Here is a 26,273-nt window from a genome sequence, read left to right as displayed (position 1 = left end):
TACCTGGCCTTTCACTTATGCAATTTGCTATCGCAGTAGCATCAGCAGTACCTTTCATTGACTAGCAGTGGAGTAGGATGAATTTATCAGCTTGATTACCATTATGCACATTTCTCATTTGCAAATTAAATTTATTTTTCATCTGTTACTATTTTTAATGAAGTCTGTTTGAATTTTACATTAACAGTGTTTTGTGCTAAAACATCTAAATAAAGCTAAAGTGAAAATTGAAGAGAAAAATGTTTATTAGGGACAAAGGAGTTGTGAAAGATAAGGCACTAAATTTTGCACAGTTTTAATTTTTGCCATATAAGCAATAACATGTATTAATTCAAAAAATGTAACGTTCATGTACAGTAGATTACTACCCTGAATCTGCACTACTTGTTTTATGAGGACAATATACTCACATATGCTAATTTCCACTGAGCTTCATGAATACCTTTAATGTGTGCAGATAGCCAGTAGGTAAGAATATATTTTTGTAGGTGTTTTCTAATTATGTGTTACTCGAAAATAATAATTATAATAGTGATTATAATACTTTAATGTAATGTCACACCTTGGCATAGCTTACAATAATTAAAGATCCAGATGTGTGTGTTAACGGTGCCTACAAGCTTGGATCAGGCAGGCCAGACATCCGTTATCCACTCCACCATCTCAGACTCCTCCTCTGATTCCTTTGGTTATCTCATAGACCCAGGATCTGAGTCTTCTGAGGCCATCAGGCTTGGATCCGAGGATTACCTTATCATCTGATCTGAAGTTGACTCTGAGCACCTTGGTGGATCCGGCTGAGCCAAAACCTCCCTGTCAGATCTGTGGCATTGAAGTTGACTCTGAAAGATTTGGAGCCATCTCTACGCCTTGGCGCTTCAGCACTGGATAGCTTGGCTCCAACTTCCTCCTCAGGGAGACTGATTTTATGGTGGGGGGAGATTGTCCAGAAGCCTGCCTTCTCAGCTACAAGATCTTCTCTCTCTACAGAGCGGTCAACCTTCGAGGTTATTAAGAGGGTTTTATGTGCTTCGACAGGACTGATAGATCCAACCCCTTCGGATTTCCAATCTGCCCAGATGCCTCTGCACTTATAGCCTCACCATTGGACGCTACAGGGACAGCCAGCACAAGACCTCCAGACTACCAAGCAACATATTACAGTCTCTTCTGACACTTCCTCAGAACAGTAAGAAAATAATCTGGAGCCAGTAACTGTGAACCAATTTTCTTTAATGTTGCTTCTGCTACCTCAGCTGAATACCTTTAAGGAATAACTTAAGCCACCACACATCTCAATAAATTTCAGTGCTGTTCCAATCACATGAAACATTCACAATTAATTAATTACCACAAACAGACAAACCCTTAAAGCCCCAAACACTTCTACAAAAGTAAGTACATGCCCTAAATGCAATATTAAATGCCAGCAACAAAAGTCACACATTTTTATATGCTTTTGCTAAATAATATACTATTTCCACTAAATATCTTTATCTAACCTTTGTAAAAGTGCTTGGGGCTTTAACGGTTTGTCTATTCATCTGTTTGTGGTAATTAATTGTGAATATATCATGTGATTGGAACAGTACTGAAATTTATGGAGCTGTGTGATGGCTTAAGTTATTCCTTGAAGTCATTCAGCTGAGATACCAGAAGCACCAGTAAAGAAAATCGGTTTGCAACTGTTGGCTCCAGTGTGTTGAATGTTGAGTTGGAGTGCATTTTTTCACCTCCCTGGAACACCCCACCGAGGAGGTCCCTAGGAAGAGGGAAGTGTAAGAGGAGGCACTTAGACTCTTCTCAAGAGTCACTCACCAAGGATACAGATTACAATGAAGGTGAAGGGTCCCCATGATCACCTCCAGAAGACATATCATTTAATGACATCCTCGAGATCCTGAAAGAGAGAGGTGGTTGGATCCCCAGCAACCTTTCACCAGATGAGTCGGTATATCTGGAAGCATTCGGAGCTGGCCCATCTACCTCTGGGTTACTCCACCTGTCAACGATCTAATTAATTTGGTTGGTAGGTGGGCATGCAAGGAACTGACGCAATTGTGAACTTATACCCAGGAGACCAGACAAAATTTTAACACCACCTTTGGGGAAGGAATTTTGGGATAAAGGGGTGCCCATGGATGCCAGGGTCATGGTGGCTGCCACCAAAAACGAAGCTGCAGAACAGAGTTCCTCCATTCATCCTCTCTAACAGGGGAGTCTAGGGCAATGGGCAAGTTGGGAAGTGTGGCTATGCATCAGTGACTTGCCCTTAGGTTGCTGAATTATTTGGCACATTTTACTAGGTTGCAGAAGGATTTCAAGGAACTTTCAAATTCCCTTTCAGGGTCCTTTCCTTTATAGGTCCAGTCATCTGTGGCTTCCCAATTGGCTATCCTACAATCTATTTTGAATTCATCCATGAGGCTAATTTTGCATGCAGCCGAAGGTGCCTCAAGGGCAGTGGGTTCAGGCATTTCCATTAGGAGGCATGCCTGGATGTGCTTATGTGATTTTGCAGAGCCCTTCAAGACATTGTTCATTAATGCTGCCTTTGACGGTACTTCTTTGTTTAGACTCACAGTGAAGGACACTTTATCTGGGTGTGAGAAATAAGGAAAGACCCTCTTTGCAGTGGACGTACATTTTTTGACCCTTCAAAGAGCCTTTTAAAGGAATCAATGAGGCAGGTGGAAGATGTGGTTCAAAAGTCCCAGCGTCCTTTCCAGGACACACATGGATAAAGTTTTCCTTGGGGCAGAGGGGGGAACTCTTAACAGTCAACGATGCCTCCCATGGCAGGGGAGGCTACCAATACCAGTGGTCCAGAGATTCTTTTTCTGACAGGCCCTTCTAGCACTCCTGAAAGGAGGCATGATTGCTTACATCTGTAGGCAATTAAAGGACAACTATCTCTGCACCAGAGAGCCTGGCTAGACATATCGAAAGATACATGCAACAGCTGGAGAGACCACATAGGTTCCTTACCAGGAGAATCCAGGGCTTCAAACATCGGCCCTGCACAGATAGGCTAAAAGCCCTGTCCCTCTCCTCAGTTTCATACAGAGTCCTCAGAGGTGACCTCTGTCTGGCATACAAAGCAATCTCAGACCCCACCTTGATGGGCCTGCCACATATCTGCAAGTCAAGCTCCACTCGATTAACCCACACGCTTGAACTCAACCTGTTCTGTGACATCAACAGGACTTGTTGGTGGGACAGATTTGTGTCCCAGAGACCCCCCCCATCTGTGAAATAGACTCCCTCTCCATGTCAAGCAGAGTACCTAATTATCCCTTTTTAAGCGCAACCTAGATAACTGGATGGGAAACAGAAAATACACCCCTGGGATTCCACCTGTGTCCCTAATGGACAGGGGCGTTGGGTGCTGACTTGTCTAAACATGGGCTGAACTTTTGGCTAGGCTTACATGGGCCTTAGGGCCAATAGGCTAGTAACATCCTGTAATTCTGTGATACTTGGGTGCAGAGAATTATATTCAGAAATTATATAATACCCATTTTTCCCTTCCACCTCCAAACCCAAGGAAAATCCCTGATGTTCCACTCAGTCAGATGGAAGAAGCAGCAATTCAAATTCAAAAGCTGCTAGAGAAAGAAGTCATCCAAGTGATCCCATCAGACCAGATAAAATCCAGAACTTACTCCGGGTTCTTTTTAGTGGCAAAGAAAACAGGGCACTGGAGACCAGTTTTGGATATCAGCAACTTGAACAATTCAGTTCGACACACAAAGTTTCAGGTGGTGATGGTTCACTCCAATCTCCCTTTTCTGGGCAAGTACAACTGGATGTGTTCTGTAGACCTTCAGGATGTGTGCTATCACATAAATATAATCAGACAATCTAGAAGGTTTTTACACTGCTGGCTGGGAGCCAGTCGTTACCAGTTCAGAGCTCTGCCCTTTGGCTTCACCACAGCCTCCAGGGTGTTTACCAAAGGTATGGCAGTAGTAGTAGCTCACTTGAGGATTGCAGGGGTTCCAGGTGTTTCCGTATGTAGAAGACTGGCTCCTTACTGCCCCAACCAGACAGCTGTTGATAAGGGCAAGGAATCAGGTTCTCCAGACTTGTTGTCATCTGAGGATAAGCATAAATTACGACAAGTCTTATCTACAACCGACTCAAAAATTGGAATTCATAGGAGCAATTTTCAACATCACTTCTGTGATAGCTGCACTACCTATACCAGGAGTACAGAATATCAGATTACAGGTCAGAAAAATAATCTGCAGTACCAAGATTTCAGCCCGGTGGGTCCTTCAAGCTCTAGGATGAATGGTAGTGGTGATAACATTAGTACCTTTGGCCAGATTTCATATGGATTCAATCAGATCAGGTTCTACAAGGTCATCCATTTATTCCCCCTCAGCCCAAGGCCATAGTGACAGTGGATGCTTTCCATTTGAAGTGGGGTGGGGGTGGGGTAATTTCTGAGCAAGAAAGTCCAAGGTACTTGGTCCCCCAAAGAGGCCAACTTGCATATCAATCTCCTAGAGATGAGAGCAATGCTTTTAGCATTGCAGGCCTTCCAGAATGCTCTCCCTTGTGGGATGATTGCATTTCAAATAGGTTCATAGGTTGGTACTAGGTTATCGGCCCTAAGGCCTATGCAAGCCTAGCCATAACAATTCCCTGGAAATTTTTTCCCACAATATTTACTTCTCTGAGCCCCTGTCTAGCAGGGCGACTGACATGATCCCCGGGGTGAATTTCCTATCTCCCATCCAATCATCAAGGTTCCTTTTGAAGAAGGCCAATGAGGTGCTCTGCTTGACATGTATGAGCAGTCTATTCCAGAGTATAGGGAGTCTCTGGGTCAGGAACCTATCCCTCCAGCATGTTTTGTTCATTGTGATAATAAGGTTTAGATCCCTGGAGCTTGTGGCTCTGAGGGATTGGGATTTCTTTAAGTGGAGCATGTCCAACAGCTCAGGGTTTGACATGGCCTTGTATGTTAAGCAGAGATCGCCTCTGAGTAGACGATATGCCACAGAGTATAGCTGGAGTTTTTTTTAGACGGTCAGCATATAGCATCTGCTTTAGGCCTGTGATTCTTTTAGTGAGGTATTTCTGTGGTCTTTCCAGCTGTTGCAGATGTCTTGTGAGGTACATACCAAATGGGGCATTATACTCTATAATGGGTCTAATGAGGGATGAGTACAGTGGGACAATGACCACCTTTTTTCTGGATGAAAAGCCCTTAGTGATGAGGTGTGCCACGTAGAAGGATTTCCTGACTGTTGTGGCGATGTGGTTATTGAAAGTGAGACCACTGTCCACTTGTGTCCCTAAGTCTCTCATCACACTTTCAATGTTTAGTGTCCTGCCACCTATGTGGTAGTTCATGGGTACATGTTTTTTTTCCAAAGGGGATAACTATACATTTCTTGGCATTAAGTTTGAGCCCATGGCTCTGGCACCAGGCATCTGTTTCTGTAAGGCCCTTTTGTAGAATATCCACATCATTTGGGGATTCAGTAATGGCTCCCAGTTTGCAGTCATCTGCAAACTTTGTTAGCTAGAGTCCCTTAGTGTTGGCCTGTACTTCAGAGAAGTAGATGCCAAACAAGAGTGGTCCCAGGACTGAACCCTGAGGTACTCCACTTGTCACTTGTCTGGAGCTGGATTTGAAGTCGGCTACTTTTACAGTCTGGGGTCTGTCAGTAAGCCAGTTGGCAACCCATCGAGTGATGTAGGGATTTATGCCCAGCTTAGTAAGTTTATCTATCATTCCAGAGTGGGGGTGGTGTCAAAGGCCTTGGCGAGGTCCAGATAGGCTGTGTAGACCGCCTTACCCTCGTCCACAGCTCTGGAAACCAATTCGAAGAAGTCAGTCAGATTCAGGAGACAAGATCGGCCCTTCACAAACCCAAACTGGGTGGGGTCCAGTGACTGGAGATTGCCAATGTCTTTGTTTATAAGTTCCATGATAATGCGTTCCATGCCCTTGCAGATCAGGCTTGTCAGACTGATGGGACGGTAGTTCCCAGGATCCAAAGTGGATCCTCCCTTGTGGAGCGGGATAACTGTAGCTGTGCGCCACTCAGTGGGCACGAAGCCTGAGGTGAGGCTATGATTAAACATGTCACTTAGGTGGGGTGCCAGTTCATTTCGTAGTTCATGTAGTACACAGCCTGGGATGTCATCTGGTCCCATGGATGCTGTATTCTTAGCTTTGGAGAATGCTGTTTCTACCTGTGTGGCTGTGATTATCGGAATTTGGCAATCTTTTGGTATTGAGATGGGCCCTTTAGGGGGTGAGAGGGGAGTGAAGTTGGCACTAAATCGATCTGCCAGGATATTGGCAATATCCTTGGGATCAGTATATTTAATGCCATTCTGTTGTAGCTCAGAGCAGATCTGAGCATTGCCATTTAGATTCTTGACATAACTATAGAATGCCTTGTGGTTGTCTTTAGAATCTTTGGCAATTTTATTTTCGTAACTAGCTTTTGAGGATTTTATGAGGGATCTCAGCTTCTTACTGAGGCTGGTGAGGGAGTTTTTTGCATCCTGGGATTTTCCTCTTTTCTGCAACAGTTTCTTCCTTCTGTTGTATAGTTTGTTTATAGCAGGGGACCACCAGATTGGCTTCCTTTTTTTGGAGAAGAGCATCTTGGTTCTATTTGGGATGGCACGATTCATGCACGAGTGGATGTGCTCATACAGTGTGCCTTAGTGTAGGATTCTGCAGTCGAACTTCCAGATCCCGTCTGCGTGGGTGTTGTGAAGTTTGTCACTTCTGACTTCAGTAGCATGAAGTTGGCTTTGGAGAAGTTTTTTAAAGAGGTTTCCTTACTGGGGGGTGGGGGTGGGATGTGGATGTCAAGGGTGATTTGTTTATGGTCAGACCTGACCAATGAGGGGGTGACCACTGGTGTGGAGCATCTATCTCCCATGTTGGTAATGACCAGGTCTAGGATATTGGAGCCCCTGGTGGGACAATGGATTAGTTGATCCAGGACGTTGGAATTTATGAATTCCAAGAACCGTTGGGAAAAGGATTTGGTACCCGAGTAGTTTTCCCAATTATTGGCAGGGTAGTTGAAATCACACAGTATTAGGGTGTTTGGTTGTATCTTAATATTTTCCAGTATGATTAGGAAGGTGTAGTGAGAATCTTGGGGTATGGTGGGGGATCTGTAGCAAGCTACAATTTGGATTCCAGTCTTACCTAGTGTTAGTTGCACCTGGAGAATTTCAGATGCATTGTGCCTGGCATCTAGCCTGTAGGTGTGAATATCCTTGGTGAATATGGACACTCCTCCACCTTTAGTGTTTCTCAGAATGTGGCAGTGGGCGACCTCATCCATTCGCTTTCTCATAGCCATGCACATTCAAGGGAAGTCCAGTGTGATAGCAGACAAACTGAGCAGGAAATGATTTTTCATCGATGGGGCCAGCCTTGCTGTGATCTTTTAGCTCCGCCCCTAAACAACATCTGCAGCAGCTACATTGCCCTAATCCCCTCACAGGGTGAATCACCGAGGGATGCTGTACTTCATGATTGCCCCCCCCCCCAGTCTACTTTATGCCTACCCATCTACCCCATTAATTATGATTTTTTTTGTAGAAACTGCCATGTTGAAGAGCAAAGTTATCCTCATTGCACCTTACTGGCCTCAACAGAGTTGGTTTCCCTTTCTTTGGCCTCACTTACTTCACCAACCTTGGATTCTGGATCTGACTCCAGATCTCCTGTCTCACTTGATGGGCATGATCCATCCCGACATTTCAAACCGCAGGTTGACAGCCTGGTTTCTCCAGTTCAGTTAATTGCGAGACAACTGATGCTCTCTTCCCATCTGACATATATTGTTATCTTCTCATAAACCTTCACCACGAAAACTCTGTAAAAGTAAATGGAAAAGGTTTGTTTACTAGGCACAAAAAAATATATAGAGCCTTTTTTTTCACCCCTGATGCATAACATACTCAAGTTTTTAGACTTATTTTTTAAAGAATGGGCTAGTTCCTCAACCATTAAAGTTCAAATTGGATATGAAGGTTCTTCAGTAGCCTCTCAGAAATTGTGCAGAGCTTTCTTGCGAGGCAGACCTCTGTTTAAGGACCCTTCTTCCCCATGGGATCTCAGTCTTTTACTGCGGGCATTAATGCATTCCCCCTTTGAACCAGCAGCTAAATGTGACATTGAGTATCTTACTTGGAAAACTGTTTTTCTGGTAGCTATTACCTCTGCTAGATGAGTATCTAAGATTCAGGCCTTGTCTTCAAAACCTCTGTACTTGATCTTTCACAAGGATGGAGTGACGCTACGAACAAATGCCTCCTTCCTTCCCAAGGTAGTGTCAGAATCTAATATCAATCAGTCCATTAATTTGCCAGTATTTTCCTAATTCACAAATCACATAAACCTCTTCAGTTTCACTCAAACCATAACTTGTCCAACTCGCACAGACAAACTTTCCAATAACATTCCAATAAGCAATCAACCCTAGATTAGATTCTGACTAAGAAGCCTAACCTACACTACCTAGTAGGATGCCTGCCAGATTCCCTTAGTGACCATTCCCCAACCTTTCTTTACAGGTAACGCATACACACACAAAATAACATTTTCTACAAATATATACGTAGAACTAAACATTTCTCATCCCCTATTTTTAACCCATTACTTCAACAGTGTAACTGGTCTCCACTTAAACACCTCAATCTTGACCTGGCTGTCCAATATTTCAACAACACCTTCCTTAACTTACTTAATATCCTTGCTTACACTAGGAAGGTTCGCTTAAGAGCCAAACAACTACCATGGTTATCAAATGACACCAAACTGCTACTTAAACATAGATATAAGGCATGGACAGCATACTTGAGTACCAAAGATTCAGCCAACCTCTTAGTATATAAACAGATTCATAACTTAGCTGAAACAAATTAAAAAGGACAAACAAACCTACTTCCTAGCCAGTCAACAAAAATACCTGAACAACCCTCAAAAATTCTGGAAAAGCATTAGCTATCTCCATAAACCTGGCCATACTTCTACCCCTGCCCCTGTCTCTCTGAACAGTACTGACACTTCAACTCCCACTTTAAGTCCATAACCACCCTATTAGGTACCCAGATCGCCAACCCACTTGCCATTCCTACTCCTATCTCAGACTACTCCAACCCCCTCACTTTTAATACCATTCAAACCAACTACATAAAAAAAAACTCCTCACCAAGCTTAAATACTGTTGTCTTGCAGCTGACCAACTTCCTAATGAATTTCTAAAGATTTCAGCTCCTACTATCACCTACCCCATTTCTGTCTTGATTAATCATTCAGGTACAGAACAGTACATCCCTTCTTTCTGTAAAGTATCACACATCATTCCCCTCCACAAAGGCGGACCTTCCAGAGAGCTAACCATTTACCATCCTATAGCCATCCTCTCCCCTCTTGTGAAGATATTAGATAAAATGCATCCACAAACAATTCCTGCACCACCTGCTTAGTCTCAACGTACTGTCTAGCTCTCAGCATGGCTTTCATCCTAAACATAGGACTAGCACAGCTCTAATATCTTTCACCAATACCATTCGCAATCTCGTAAATGAAGGTCACTATGTCTCTTCTATCTTTCTCGATATGTCTAAAGCCTTTGACACTGTATCTCACCAACTACTTCTAGACAAACTCTCATCTTATTGACCTCACTACTGTATCTCTAACCTGGTTACACAGTTACTTTTCCAACCATCAGCAAGCAACTGAATGGACTAACAGTCTCTCCCCCTACTCCCCATCTCAGTTGGCATACCCCAAGGCTCCATTCCTCACCCCCTTCTCTTTATCATATTTACTAACAATCTCAGCTCAGCAACTCAACTGGCTCATATTGTCCAGTACGCAGATGGCTCCACACTTACATGCTTAGTCCCCTCACCACAAGAATTTCAAATTAAAATGCAAACTTCCTTTCAGGGCATAGAAAGATACCTGTCTGCACATCAAGTAATACTTAACCCAAACAAAACTAAGATTATTGCCTTCAGAAACAAATTATCCAAACTTGGACAATTCCCTCTCACAATCTTGTTCTCTAATCGAACCATAATACAGCCCACAAGTCAGGCTAAACTGCTAGGTGTCATAATAGATGAGTTCCTAAAATTTGATAAGCATATCTCTATTACCATCAAGAAAGTTAACACCAAACTTGGCTCCCTCTATAGGGCTAAACCATACCTCACTCAGAGTGCCAGAATTGCCACTGCTCAGTCACACCTGCTTTCCACCCTCCTATATGGATCTCAAATATTTACAAACCTTTGTAAGTCTGAGCTCAATAACCTTGAATCCTGCTACAACAAAATCGCCAAGTTTGCTACTAATCAGCCTGTCAAGACTCATCACTGTATTGCCCTCTCCCAGATCAACTGGTTAGAACTCCCTAATCTTTTATCACAAACCAAATGACCATGGCCCACAAAATAATATAGCAACCCAGTAACTGCCCCGCCCTCTCTAACCTTGTCCAACCTAATACCATTACGCAGTCCCTCAGATCCTCCAACAAATTAATGCTAAAGGTATCCCACTCCCACAACTACCACAGAGACTCCCTTTACTCCCAAAAAATAGCCAAATTGTAGAACTCTCTTCCACAGTCCATCACACAAAATCCTCATCACCATGAGTTCAAACTACTCCTAAAAGATTATCTAGCCAAACAAAGGCTTTGCTGTTGTCATCCACCAGACTAATTCTACGTTTCGCCAATACCTTAGCCTACTTACCTCCAACAACTCTGCTGACCATTATCAGCTTGCACTCTGTATTTAATTTGTATGACAGAAGTTTTTATTTTTATTTTTTTACTTTTATTTTTATTTTATTTCAGACATTCTGTGCATAGATAATAACTTCATGCTCTTGTATCACTGTTTTATATATATATATATATATATATATATATATATATATATATATACTGTCTCTGATTTTTTTATTTTATTTTGTGTGCACACTTGTAATTTAGTATTTCTAACCTAGCAATAGTCTTTGTAATTAATATTTCTGTTTCTTTACAGACACTGTATACATGTGTACTATTGTTTGTATTCTATACTATTTTATGTATTTATTAATTAATTATAATTAATGTATGCTTTGTTAATGCTTGTGGAGCTTTCTTCCTCGGGCCTCCTCTAAAAACAGGCTTCTGACCCAGTCGGACATAACCCGGTTAACAAATGTAATAAATAAATAATTTTTGCAAACAAGGGCGAATTCATGTTACATTTATTGGACGTTCACAGACAATTACGTTTTTACTCACATAGGACAAAGAAATCAGAAAAAAAGACAAATAGTTTGTTTCATTTGCAGAATTGACTAGTTGCAAAAGTGACTTTAGCTAGATGACTTACTGATTGTATTGCATTCCTTTGGTTCAGCTGTGCTCAGGAATATCCTTCCTTAGAGTCTACCCAGGATTATAGGTAACTGGGGATTCTGTCCTATCAGTTGAGGATAGAATGAAAGCTGACATCATCAGATAAAGAAGTTATATACTCAACATAACGTTCCATCTGTGTTGTCCATTTTCATTCTTCCTCAATTTACCACCCACCTAACCCCATCCATTATGTCTACAAACCTCTAGCTGATTGATCTATTATAAGGACATCACAGTACTTTTGATTGAGGTCCTGATATAGTTTTTCTCTTCAGGACACACATACATCTTCATGTATCCTTTATTTACACACATTAATACACTTCTAGTAAAATCACTAATACACTTCTAGTAAAATCAGCAAACAAGATCTAAGGTAACTTAGGGGTTGGCACATTATGGGTAAGGGAAAAGCTGTAGAACTTTTTGGTTACCACGAGCTTTAGTAACGGCTGAGTCAGAGCCGAGGATTGGATCCGAACCCATCAGTTGAAGAAGAATGAAAATGGACAACACAGATGGAACATTATGGTGAGTACATAACTTCTTTATTTGTATTGCCATTCACAAAGGCAGCTTTTATTCTGAGTCCCTGACTGACTGCTAAGTAGTTATCTGAGAAGATAATCTGTAGGGACAAATGATGAATGAAGAGTAAGGTGATGAAGGGTAAGTGGAGAAAGTATGAAAACAAATATAAATGGTTGGATATACAGATGGAATACTGTTAGCAAAACTTACCAAAATAGATACATGAGAAGACAGGTTTGCATGCTAGATAAATGGTCGGTTATAGAAAAAGGAAAAGATGACTCTCTGCTCTGTTTGTTTTAAAGATGGTCATTATCCATGAACTCAGTCTGGTTTATATAGTGAGAAAATGCTGAATCCTTTTTAGTATTCTTTTTGTCATAGTATGGTCTTCTGGGTTTTTTTCTTTGTTTTTATTTTTATTTTTTTATTTTATTTATTTTTTTAAAGAAAGCTGCGCATGCAGCTGTTATTGGCTGACAAACTCCATACTTCATTGTTAACTGAAGTGTTTCTGAAAACAGATGCAGAGAGGTCTTTGTCTTTAACTAGAGCAATAGCTTGAAAAAATAAAAGAACTAATAGTTTACAAAAAATAGAACAATGCATATTCAAGACACTGTAAAGATTTTAACAAATGTTAATAATGCGTTATATATACTAGGACGATTTAACGTCACTGAAATTAATTTTACTATAGACAGTCTGTCATCATAATTCACTTTATATACTTTCCTAAAAGGTCAGGCTTTAAAAGCATAATTCAAGTCACACATATCATGCTGTGATTTGGACATAATGCTTTGCATTTTGTGTTCAAACTGAAGATTTGTTTGGCATAGACTTCCTGTTGGGGTTAATGCAGGTAAAGGTATTTATGTTTCAATTATTAAGTCACTGGTCTGAATGTTTAGAAGATTAATTAGACCTATTATTGTGTAAGATGCTAAATGGCTTCCCTTTCTGGCCATCTAGCATGACTTTGAAGCCTGAAGCTATGATTTTTGATACTTAGACTTATGGTTTCAAGTAAATGGTTAAACTGACAAATTCCCGTAGAAAAAGAAAATACAAATTCACAGGTTTAAATGTTTTACTTCTAAGAAAATGAATGTACTGAGCTTTCATCTTTGTTTCATAAGTTAGTAAGTGGCAACAGCTGTTTTAATTCTAATCTTAGTGAATTGAATGCTTTAACCATTTGTGCAATCCCACAGTCCTTTATCTTATTTCTCCTGCTGTGTTCCCACCACCCCTGATCCCGTTAGCAAAACCCTAGACAGCCTCAAGTTTTACCAAAGTGCAGCTTTGGTTTCAGCTGCCTTGCAGCAGAAGGAAGTGAATGCTGGGGGTTTCTCTCTGTGGCACACTAGTGATAAAGCTGTGGTGGTCTTATCTCTCATATAGGTTGTGGCTCTCTATGACTACACGGCGCAGCGATCAGATGAGTTAACCTTCCATCGTAGTGACATTATCCAAGTGCTGTACAAAGATAATGATAACTGGTGGTTTGGCCGCCTGGCGAGTGGACAGCAAGGCTATTTCCCTGCTAATTATGTTGCAGGTGAAAGTAAGTTAGTTTGTTTCTCTTCCTCACTATTGTGGCATTAACTGACAATACAATAATGTGTTGCTGTATTTTCCTGTGCTTTAAAGCTTACAGAATATGACTTAAAATGCTTTTTTTGTCTTGATTATTTAGGAGATTATGAACAGGAGCAGTCGTTGCCTTCTGGCCAGAACTCCCTAACAAGTCATGTTAATGAAGCCACAGAGTGCCCTACACCCACTAAGGTAATCAGTACTTTATTTTTATGGTGTACTGGAGCAGACAATCACACCTATTTTTCTCTAAAGACATAATGCAGCCTCTCACATTGAAATATTACTCACAATTTACACAATGAAAACTAGTTTATACCTAATAAAGCTTTGTAATATAGTTGTCAGAATGGAAGTCTGAAAAGCAAACCATAGAATTAATTCACAGAATTGTTAAACTGCCATGTGACTTCAAATAACAACACCAGGAATATATTGCACTATGCTGCTTTACAGCTGAATAAACGTATTGTCCACCAAAATATATGAATGGACCGATTTCAGTATCACTTTGAGTATTGTTGTTGGTCTTTCAGTTGTGCTAGAGAAAGTTTGTTGCATAATTATTTTTGCACTGTCTTCTTTAGCCATTCATGTTAATGTTTTCTTCAGCTAATCTCTACACATTTTGAAAATATCTTCAAAAGTTAATTTTAACATCAAGCTTCCAACATAAAATAATCTGGATTACATAAAGGTATTGCTGCTCAGCTCTAGGACCCTAAACAAACAAACAAAAAAAAACTACATTCCCTACAAGCACTCCTTACCATGTCAAACACTGATAAATGCATTGTCGCAAAGACCTGGTTCAAGGCCATTGAGAGCACACAATCAGTGCAGAGATTCAACACCTTCCACATGTTCAGACCCACTGCATGAGATTTAGGCACTACACTGGCAGTGTTTCCATATTTTTGAGAAAACACTGCACATCCAGACTAGTTAGACAAGGTAATGATCTGCAGCTTCTCCATGTCCAACTTATCATTATCAAGACCCTTATCATATCATAGCTAACTATAGAACCCTCTGTATGCTCCCTTAGCCCGTAACTCCGACCTAACTAGTATGGTGTCCTTTCCTTGTGTATTAAGCCAAACACCATTTTCATAGATGACTTCAACTACCCTTCCATTAACTCAGAGACATATACTTCCTTTAAAATGTATACCCAGAGATTTCAGGACTTCATCAATACAAACAGTCTGGGCCAGTTATTCTACACCCTGGTAAAGGGTTGATAAAGTCCTGGACTTGTCCTTTCCAGTATTGAACAGGCATGCTCCCTACCAGTTGTAACTTCCCCCTTCATCAAATCAGACCACATATCAGTCACATTCACCTTAAGACTGAAGCCAGAAGCATCTTCAAGTACCTTGGTTTTTAAGGTTATGCTAAGGCTAATCTACTGAAACTAAGTAATGACCTGTCTAACGTCACCATTACATTTCCTTCTCTATGACCACATTGCTTATGCAGAATCCTTTACTGCCAAATTCTCTGCACATGTTAATAGCTGCACAGGTGCATCTCTCCCCATCTGAAGTAAATACAATTCCAAATTCAAAAATAAAGCCGTGCTTTGAAACCCAAATATAAACAAGCTATATAATAAAAAAAAAAGTTAATTGCACGTAAAAATAAATGTAACTCTTAAGATGCAAACAGAGCTCTTGCTAAAATTAGCATGGAACTCCGGACCCTGATCAAATCAAACAAAGTCAGATATGAGGTTAAAAACGGCCACCCAGGCAATGGATGACCAAAAGGTCTTCTTTAACTATTAGAGATTTAGAAACAATGGCCAGAGCTAATAGTAAATAATATCACATACTCAAACCTAGAGGACATAGCCAATCTGCTAGCAAATAAATTTGCCAGACAAATGGAGGACAGCAGCTGTCATCCTCTTGCACAAAGATGAGTCATCAGTGGACCTGTGAAATTATAGATCCAAAAGTCTAAAAAGCCTCATCTGTAAGATTATGGAAATGATCGTTATGGAATTAATATATAAGGGCATAGGTAACCTACAAACTCTGAACTCATACCAGTTCATATTGTCAAGGGTAGATCCCACCTATGTAGCCTTTTTGACTTCTTTGAGAAGGTTACGAAGTAATGTATGAGAGCGTATTAGTATACACCGCATACCTAGATCTTGCAAAGATGTTCATCATCATCTCATACTCAGGTGTCATAGGTAAACTCTCCCAGCTAAATTTTAATCCCTGTGTAACTCATTGGATGACACTTTGACTTACAAATAAAATCAAGGAAGTTATGTTGGTCTACTCTTCCTCTTCCAAAAGACCGGTCACTAGAGGTGTAGCACAGATCTTAGTCCTAGGGCCATTTCTCTTTGGCATTTATTTACTTCTTGGAGAAAAAAGCTACTGTTAAAGGTTTATGGTTGACCAAGTTTGTAGATGACTTTAAACTTGGTGCCAATATAAATTTTCCAGAGGGCACTAAGATTCTTCAAGAGGACCTTTCCCAAACCAGTAGCTGGTGTCAAAACCATGGGCTAAAATTAAGTGACAAAAAATGTATAATAGTATCCTTCTGTAAGCAGGAAGTCCCTTGTAACAACCACATTGAGAACACACCCCTGAAAATTAATCCAGTAGTTAGGGACCAGGGAACCTATGTAGCCAGTGACTTGTCCTTTGATCACTACTTATCCACTATTGCAAAAAGGTCCTTTTCTTTAAACATTTGACACAACATGAACACCCTCAGTGCTTTCCTACTGTGAAAATTAAGGACTTAAGTAATAAAACTGTGTGAACTGTCTCAAAACCTTGTCCCTCTTCTCAGTGTCTTACAGGCTATTGAAGGTTGATCTCTGCCTTGTGTACAGAGCTTCAACAGACCCTATCCTATCGGAACTACTTCACATTGGTAAGTCCAATGGCATCAGAAACACCCACTTGAGAGATCTCAATCTGTTTTGCAACATAAATAGAGCACTTTGGAGGGAGAGATATGTATCACAGAGAATTCCACTTCTTTGAAATTGTCTTCCTCTCCACATAAACATAACACTTCTCTTACTATTCATACATAATCTCGATGAATGGATGGGTAACTGCAAATTCACCCCTGGTTTAGCACCCTTATCCCTCATGGATAGTGGCAGCATACATATGTTCTGCTTATATCTGGGTTGTTCTTACTTAAAATATAAGGACTAAAAACTTCATAGGAATGTACGTCCAGGCCTGTAATGATCTTCACAAATCAGTAACCTAGTAATTACCTATGAACATATAAGGGTGTGTTTGGTAAACAAACTGAATCAGAAGATTATGTTACCTACTGCTTATTTTGCTTAAACCTGACCATAATATAGAAGTTTGTGAAACTTGTTCAGAATTTGAAGCTACTGCTAGACTGAGTGATTTAAAGTCTTAACTCATATTGAAAAACAAGGCAAATCCTTGCAAACAGAGCTAAAAAGAAATATTTTTCTAAATCTCCAGGCTCAGAAAAGATGGTGCAGGGGAAGACAGATCTCAGAATGGAAAGTCTTTGCAAAAAGAAATAATCCTTATGGTTAAATTCTGGTAAAAGACAAAAACTGTGAACAGAATATCTTTAGAAGGTACATCTTCCATGTTAGCTCCCTAAAACAGGGTTTGCAGCCTGCCCTAAAGTACCTATGGAACCTTTGCCAATGCTGATGCTTCAGTCCTATTAAATCAACAAGTACTTGCTTTGATGTATCTCTCCACTGCTTTGGAGATGAAAGAGACATTGGCTTCAAATTGTTCAGTTGTGCATTTTTCTGATAACTATTTGAAATGTCAGTACCTCTGTTTTGTGAGGTTAGGAATAGTATTATTTTTTTCTGTATCTTCTTGCTCCAGTGCCTGCCAGCTATCAAGTCCTCTCTGATTCACTCCCCTTGTATGAGAGATGTACCAGGTACTGTCGGGGGGGGGGGGGGGGGGGGCAGTCACACCATGAAGCCATCAGGGTTGCTTGTCCCCTTGCTGGCATTTGCCCTATTTCCAGCCTTGAGCAGGAAGACAAACTACCTGTGGCACCATGGAGACCACCTTTGTCTTCCTACACAAAAGTGAGTATTTCTGCAACCCACTAATGGAGGCTGCTTCAAAGTAGTGGCTTTGTGAGTTAAAGCCCTTCCCAAAGACATCCAGTACACCACCACCATGTCTCCTCCTAATGATGTGGCTTGCATATGTACTACTGTGCCATGTGCTCCCCATATGATGGACCTCCAACAGTCCTCATCTGCCTCCATCAAGTACCTGCATCACTGATCTGACTCGGGTTACTTGGACAGTAGTCAGACTTTTATCCCTGTATGCCATCAGTGCAGGCTTGGGCACAGTTTTATTTAATCTTGAAACACTTCTGCAGTTATACTGATTCTGACTATTTTGATACCCAGTTACAACATTTTAACTTTACAGTTCAAAATATGGCTTATGTTGGTGAGAAATGTATAACTGGGCCATTTCAGAGGTCTCTTCAACTAAAAAGATATTATGAAACAAATGTATGTTACCAGAATCTAACTCAGTAGTGTACATTGACATAAGTACGCAACTCATAAACATGTACTGTGTATGCAAAGGCAGCCATAATTTCTCAAATACTGCACTGGAATGGCCCACAGACATACATGGACTCTACTTCCACCTTTGCACATCAGAGTAATACCACAGACATGCCATTCATGTACATACATAGTGGCAGTAATAGGCTAGTGAAATGGGTGACTAATACAGACTGACAGAGGGTAGCCTTTTATTAGTGAATACCATTTGGCATATTGTAGCAGTGCACACACAGGTGTACAACAAAATGTCACATGTATGGTGGAATATATGTGAAGGACATGTACAGATGCCAGTCAACTTTTATGTAAAATGAATGGAACATAACTGTATGATGTATAGCAAAACTATCAAAATGATATGCAGATATGCAAAACTGTATTACAGCTATGTATAGGAATTATAAAAATAGCTTCCCTACTATGTGTGCCTCAAGATAGGTAACACCTCAACCCTCATGCACGACACCACATAATTTTGCCTGATGCTACCACAGTAGCTGTTGCCTGCATTAATATAGGAGAGCTTCCCACTGGGAAAAACGTAAGGTAATGAGACCTGCGATGGCCAGTACCTGACATTCCTAGAGTGGTGTTGGTGTGTGCAGCTCAGCTGTCAGTTTGTACATTGAATACAGCCTGGTCAACTGTTGATGTGGCCAAAACATTGATACCAGCAGGATGACAAATTTTGTATATAGACATAGTTAAGTTGTGCCAGTTGGTGTGACAATGGCACTTGTGCCTCTGGTAGCCCTCCTGAGAGACTTTCCCAAATAGGCTAGTATAGAATGTGCACTAGACTTATGTTGGTAATTCTAGAGATACTGCTTCCATTCCCAGAAGGCCTCTTCCATTGCGTAATGTTGCTCAGCATCTGTTATTCGTAAGAGAAGTAGTTGATCAGACATAACATGGAAGGCATTACAACAGTATATACCAAATATGATATCTGATGTTGTCCATCTTCATTTTATCTTTGACAGATGGGTTTGGTTCCAATATTGGAACCAACTCGGCTATCACTACAGCTCGTGCCAGCCAAAAACTGTCGAGCTTCACCTCTATCCACAATCCCTCTCTCACAATTACCTCAGATCTCATTCGCCTCTTTTCCGAAACAGTTGCTTTTTGCCATTGCTCTCGAGTTTCAGTGGGTTTAGATAAAAATTTAATTTCTTTAAGTTCCTTAGAGATTTCTCTCTATTTCTTTCTTTTTCTTTCTTTCTAATTGATCCTCTACCCTATACTTTAATATTTTCTCTCTCTTTTTCCCTTATTTCTTACACATAGTATAACTTTAAATATCATTGTTGATATTCCTTTCCTGTACACGTTAGTGTACTTTCTATAACTATCATCATTGATGGTCTCTTTCCCCTCACTTTTTCTCTTACAAAAAAAAAAAAAAAACGTTTCTTTTTCTTCTTCCTTAAGCTTTCTGTGTGAGTGAGCATGTGACATACTGTCTTCCAGCCATAATATTTTTGACCTGGCTGAGAAGGGTAAGGCCCCTTCTGGCTTTAAAAAATGCCAGAAGTGCAGCCACAAAATTCCAACATACAATTTACATTCCCTTTGCGTCTGTTGCTTGGACCCCGTTCACTTGCAAGAAGACTGCAGTATATGTCATGGGTTCAGTCATCAAGCCCTTGCTGAAAGACAAAATAAGATTATTTTGAAAGGATTGATTCCCTCGGTCTTTAGTGAAGCCTTATCTTTTGCAGACAAATGCAAAATTGATGTTTCCTCCCTATCATCCTTATCCTGAGTGGACAAAGGAAAAAAGAAGAGTCTGTTGGTTTAGACCTCTCCATCAGTTCCGAGACCTAAGAAATTGAAACCCTCGGTTCCGAAATTATCTACAGAACTAGATACCTCTGGCTATAAAGTACTGGCGTTGATAACTGCTCCAGCACCAATTACTGTCTCAAGCCCTTTGACTTTGAAGGCCCCGATGCAGGAAAAACATTTCTGTTTCAGCTACTGTGACAAGAATTCCTGATTCTAAGGAGACTTTTCCGAGGACTTTTTATTCACGTTCTATAGACCCTTTTGCTGGTGAGCTTCTAGAAGTTTTTCTGCAGTGGCTTAGATTTCCTTTAATGTCATCTATCCATTCCACCAAAAGTCCTTCTAAACTCATTATGGAGAGACTGGTGAATAAAAGCTTGTGTGCTAGAGGACTTTCAGGCCCCTTTCAGTTCTGACCCCTTCAGGTCTTGGAACCGACCCTTCCTTTACTCTGTTGACCACTCCTCCTCTAACCTCCTCTGAGGTCTTAGAGTCATCTGTTGCAAATCTCCTGGCACCAACTGTTCCCGGTTCCTAAGATCTTCACATCTTTAGAACTGGTAATCCCCCTGAGGTAGCCGAAAACCTCTCAAGCATAGCTACTCTGTCAGTTCCAGGGGGCAGGACTTGACTCCAGGCTTTTCAGAACCGTCCCTGCTCCTCAGGGCTTTGGCTTGACTTAGCTCAGCTCCAGCTTCTGTTTTGAGGGCCATTTTTTCGGAGTGGAGAGTGACCACAGTCCGAGGCAGTTCTGGGCTGCCTTCCCTCTTCGGGGGGGGGGTGGCCTTCAAGGCAATGGAGAGGGCCTTCTCACTCACAGTGACTCAGTCAGTACTTTTTCCCTCGGAACAGGTACTCCCCTCTGGGTGTGTTATTCTGCCTGCCTCTCCACTGAGACAGCAGGTACTGAAGTCTTAGGTTTCTCAGACCCGGCTTCTGTTATCTTCTAACATCTCCCCAGATTATCCCCCTCAGGAAGTCCCTCAGAAAAAGAAGTGCAAGAGGAAGCACTTAGACCTCCCTCCGGGAATCAGTCACCGAGGACATAGATTTTGATGAGGGGTAAGTTCCCCCACTGTTACCACTTGAACATTTCTGCTTTGGAGACATACTAGAAATTTTAAAGCAAAGGGGTGGCTGGAAGTCACAGAACCCTTCCTCAGAGGAATCTGTTTACCTGCAGGCTTTCAGCACCTACCTGTCTACCAGTTGGTTGACTCCACCCGCTGATGAACTCATTTAGTTGATTTTGCAGTAGGTGTGGAAGTCTCTGGACACCACCGAACCCATCCCCAATAGACCTGACAAAATATTATCTGCCCCTGAAGGTAAACAGTTCTGGGCAAAGAAGTTAGCTGTAGATGCCATGGTCATAGTGGTTGCCACAAAAAAGGAATCCGCTGAGGAGAGTTCATTTGTCCATCCATCCAACAGGGAGTCTTAGGCAATGGACAGATTTGGGAAGCTGGTCTACACTTCATCGACCTTCACTATAATGTCTTTGAACTTCTTGGAAAACTTTACAAGACTTCAATGGGATCTGATTAAAGAATCATCAGATATCCAGATGGGAGCTGTAGCTGAAGGAGTCCAAGAGAAAGTGGCTTCTCAGCTAGCCACCCTGGAGTCTGTGTCTAATTCGTCCATGAGGCTAATTGCACATGTAGCCGAAGGGACTTCCACAGCAAGCAGGTATGGTACAGGTGTAGCCATAAGGAAAGACACCTGGATGTGCCTGTGTGACTTTGTGGAACCATTTAAGTCTTCTTTCATCAATGCTTCATTTGACGGAACATCCTTGTTTGGCCTAAAAGTAAAAGAGACTTTATCTAGGTGTGAGAAGGATGGTGAGACCGTTTCTGCTGTAGGCGTATGTTTCTCCACCCCTCCAAAGGTCTTTTTCTAGGAACCAGAGGAGTGGTGGAAGAATGTGGTTCAAAAAATCCCAAGGGCCTTAGCAAGACACATGTGCAGGGAGTTCCTCAGGGCAGAGGGGGGAATAAAAATGGAAGATGCCACCCTCATGGCAGAGTTGGTCCACAAAACCAAGGCTTCAGGGATTCCTTTCCATGGAAGCCCTTTCAGTGCTTTCGAAGATTCTTTTTAGTGCCAAAAAAGACAGGGGACTGGAGACCGATTTTGGATCTCAGTGTGCTGAACAAATCAGTTTGGAAAACAAAGTTCCAGATGGTCTCGGTACAGTCAATTCTTCCCTTTCTGAAGAAAGATGACTGGATGTGCTCAATAGATCTTCAGGATGCATGTTACCATATAAAAATGGACAAATGCTCCAGGAAGTTCCTCTGCTTCTGGCTGGGAGACGGTCATTACCAATTCAGAATACTGCCTCACCACAGCCCCCAGAGTGTTCACCAAATGCATGGCAATATTAGCAGCTCACTTGAGACTGCAAGGATTCCAGGTGTTTCCGTACTTGGACGACTGGCTCATAACCACTTCAACCAGGCATCAGTTGATAGCAGCCAAAGATCAGACTCTTTTTATCTGTGCCCATCTGGGGATTACTGTAAATCTTTAGAAATCACATTTGACACCAACACAAAATTTAGAATTCATAGGGGCTGTACTACGGAGACAACTACACCATCCTGTCCTCCAGAGAGACTTTAGAGAATAATGGTACAAGTTCAAAAGATAATCCACAGAAAGAGGGTTCTTGCTTGTCTAGTTTTGCAAACTCTAGAGTCGATGGCAGCATCAGTAACTCTAGTACTGCTAACCAGGTTTCATATGAGAATTCTGCAATGGCTACTAGCTTCTCAGTGGTCTATAATTCACCAACCCTTGTCAGACCAAATTCTGATCACCAGGTATTGCAAGAGGGATCTTCTTTGGTGGATGGATTCTGAACAAATTCTCTTTGGTCGCCCCTTTGTTGTTCCAGAGCCCATGGCCATAGTGACTATGGACACCTCCCAGATGGGGTGGGGGTATTTTCTGGGCAAGACTATCCAAGGCACTTAGTCCCCATTAGAGGCCAACCTGCACATCAGTGTCAGCTAAGAGCAGTACTTCTAGGGTTACAGGCCTTTCAGACATCTCATACTTTGGGATTAATTTCAGTTCAAACAGACAATATGTCAGTAGTCTGATACATCAACAAGCAGGGCGGAACCAAGCCTTACCCTCTTTGTCGAGAAGTTGTCAGAGTTTGGCAGTGGGTGATTTCTTCCAACTGCTTTCTAATAGCAATGCACATTCCAGGGAGTTCAAGTGTGATTGCAGACAAGCTAAGCGGATGTATCCTTCAGCCTCACGAGTGGTCTCTCAATCCAGAAGTGGCAAAATGATTTTCCATCAATGGGCTCGATCTTGGTTCCCCCTAAACAACAAGTGCAGCAATTTCTTCACCCTGATTCCCCCTCCAGGGAAGTCACCCAGAGATGCTCTCCTCTACAATTGCCCCCCCCGGTCTCCTGTATGCCTTTTCGCCGATACCGCTAATTCCGAAATTCTTATAGAAACCATTCAGGTTGAAAAGCACAGTAATCCTCATTGCACCTTTTGGCCTCAGCAGATTTGGTTTCCCTTCCTTTGGCCTTATCTGATTTGACAACCCTGAATTCTGGACCCGGTTCCAGAACTTCTGTCCCATCTAGATGGGCTTGTTCACCCAGACATTTTGAACCTCAAGCTGTGACAGCATGTTTTCTCCAGTTCCATTAGTTGCCAGGCGTCCTAATATTTCCTTCTCAGTATGCCACATCCTCTTGTCATTGCCTACACTTTCCACTCGAAATTGTACTCATGCAAGTGGAAGAGATTTACCATTTGGGTCTATAAGATATTAATCCCTTTTCTGCTTCTATCGAGCATTAGACTTTTTAGCCTCCCTTTTCTATGCTGGCATACGTTAGTTAGTGTGTCAGATAAGCTAGCATCAGATAAAACAGCACTAGTGGTGTAGATGTCAAGGGTGTTGAAGTTTAAAAAAATTAATATCTGATAAGCTAACATCAGAGTAGCCACTACTTTAGGGTGACAGCATTGGAAGACCTAGTGCTGGAGGAGCAGCAGTAGCTAAGAAAGCTGCCATCTACTAAGCCAGCACTACTACAGCTGATTCTAAATCCTAATATAAGGAGGGGTAGTGGAGGGTATTTTGGCTTCATTTCATTTTACTGTCTTAGTCATATTAATTGGGGGTAGAGCAGAACTTCACAAAACAGGAGAGGATAGTACCCGAATAGCAGAAGCATGTTAGTGGGAAAAGGCTGCATCACGGAAACTGGAGGAACATCACCTACAGTGGTGATGGACTTCATAGCAATAAGGTTCACTGCCTTGAACTTCTCTAAATGCATGGATGAGTGAGAGGAATGACATTGGTTCTCCAGTATGTTAGTATACGTATATAACTTTAACTTTTCTGATTGGACAACTTATGGAATAAGTAGGGTTTATCCTTAAGCCTTTCTGGTGAAAAAACTAGTGGTGAAGGTTTAAGGCTCCTTTGTTCTTGCTTCTTCTGGAGAAGTTTTCACTAAATCAAGCAATTTCCAGTGTATTTTTTCATACAGCACCCACCAATATAACCAAATTTAACAGAAGTGACACTGACTAATATTGTGTTCCAGACCCAAACTGATCAAAGAACGTAGTGTGACCGTCTACCTGTTGCACGTATTTGATATTTAACGTAGCTAAAGTGCAAGTGGGCTAAGACCCCCAGACTAGGTAATCCATAAGGAAAAAAAAACATTTCTAATGTTCAAGAAAAAAGATAAATGACCTACCTCCTGAAGAGCAATTAGCAGCCAAAGCCAAGTCTCTCACCCTAAAAGATTAATGACTAAAATAATCCACAAAATATGTAAAAAAGTAGCTCAGGACCAGTTGTTGCACTGAACAGCTTTCATGGCTGAGAAAAACTAAAGAGGTAGGTGAAGGCCAGGCATTGTGGGATTGGTGGATGAGCAGCGGCAGAATCTTTTAAGTGCTGAACATTTTTAATATCCTAAGACCTGTGACATTAGAGACTATTGCTTTTATAGCAGGGAAGTGAATATTCACTTTTCTTGCTAATGAGCAACCTCAGAGTTGGTATAAATAAGTAGCATGGGGTGTAGGGGATGCAGTGGAGGAGGGCCCAGCTACCCTGCAAAAATGTTGGTTTTGGATTTGCTTGCTGTCTTGGAGAATACTCAGTTTCTATTAATATTGATTCAAATGATGTCTTGGAGAATACTCAGATGTTCTTCGTGTTTCACTGTTGCAGTCATCACATTTGGGGTTATCCCTGCCAGGGTAGCCCTTGGCCGGCCTGAATACCAGAGGCTTAGTATTTCTGAGTGGGTTGCTGTCACTTCAGGACTGATGTCAAGTTGTCAGTAGTGTAAAGTAAGGCAACCAACGCCATTACATCAGTGTTTCTTGCAGAGGAGCCTGAAGTAGAAGCAGTTAGCACGAGTGACGGTCGGTCGCTACCTGAGTTTTGTCTTCCGAATTGAAGCTGAAGACTTCTAAAGCTAAGTACCCCATTGTGGATCCTTTTTCCTTGCACTAACTGATGTCTTAAAAATGTAACAATTGTCTAGACTGTAGAAAGCAAATACCACACCGAGACTTTCATTCTTACTGCATCACTTGCTTAGGCCCAGACCACGATGTCCCTCGCTGTCGCTTTTATGCTTTAATGCCAGAACTGTACGTCATCAAGCCCTTATTATAGCTATTTTCGCTTACAGTCCTCAAATTCCGATATGGCTTCGGTAAGCTATCCGACAGCAGATATTGTATTTTTCTGACTAAAATATATGGTATACCTAGGAAACTTCTTTTTAGACTGTCATTGCATTTCTAAGAGTGTGCATATTGTCAATGCTTATATTAACATTTTCTGTGAAAAATGTTACTTTTTGACAGAAGTTTTACTCATGTTTTGTATACTTTTGTATTGGAGGCAGGATACTGGGCTTATGTTGGACTGTAAGTTGTTTACTTACCTCAGAACCACTCCTTCTCTACTTTATGCTTTACCAATTTTTCCCGGCACTGCTGTCTATTTTTGAGGTCTTTCTGTGCTTACCAATGGAGCATTCTCGAGCTTTCAAGCTTCAAAGTTGTCAGGAAGTCTTTTGGTGTCAGTCCAGTTCCTGCTGTGTCTCAGCCACTGGTGGGTGACTGCTGTGGCTGGTTGCTCCTTAGACCAGTCATTTTTTTTTTAGTTATCTTGGTGTGGTATTTGCAGCAACCATAGATCAGGGGATGGCCATATCCTGTTTGTTTATGGAAGTGCCCTTGGCAGGCAAGGAAGAACCTCTCTTGGTCTCAGAGGAAGGAACAGGTAAAGGTTCTTTATG

At 41.5% G+C, this 26,273-nt stretch overlaps 1 protein-coding gene across 1 annotated transcript in view; it reads left to right on the top strand.

The window, feature by feature from the left end:
* The window catches only part of LOC122806092 (jouberin-like), an 806,047-nt gene that overhangs the window by 522,437 nt on the left and 257,337 nt on the right, over window positions 1-26,273 (top strand). Inside the window, exons 4-5 of the mRNA XM_044076334.1 lie at window positions 13,371-13,533; window positions 13,666-13,757. Coding sequence (XP_043932269.1) covers window positions 13,371-13,533; window positions 13,666-13,757 — 255 coding nt within the window. The remainder of the gene's footprint in view (window positions 1-13,370; window positions 13,534-13,665; window positions 13,758-26,273) is intronic.

This window comes from Protopterus annectens, chromosome 1.part1 (assembly GCF_019279795.1).
Source record: "Protopterus annectens isolate FY-2018-M chromosome 1.part1, PAN1.0, whole genome shotgun sequence".
NCBI classification, from domain to species: Eukaryota; Metazoa; Chordata; order Ceratodontiformes; family Protopteridae; genus Protopterus; species Protopterus annectens.
The sequence above is the reverse complement of the archived record's forward strand: the minus strand, read 5'-3'. Positions and strand labels throughout refer to the sequence as shown.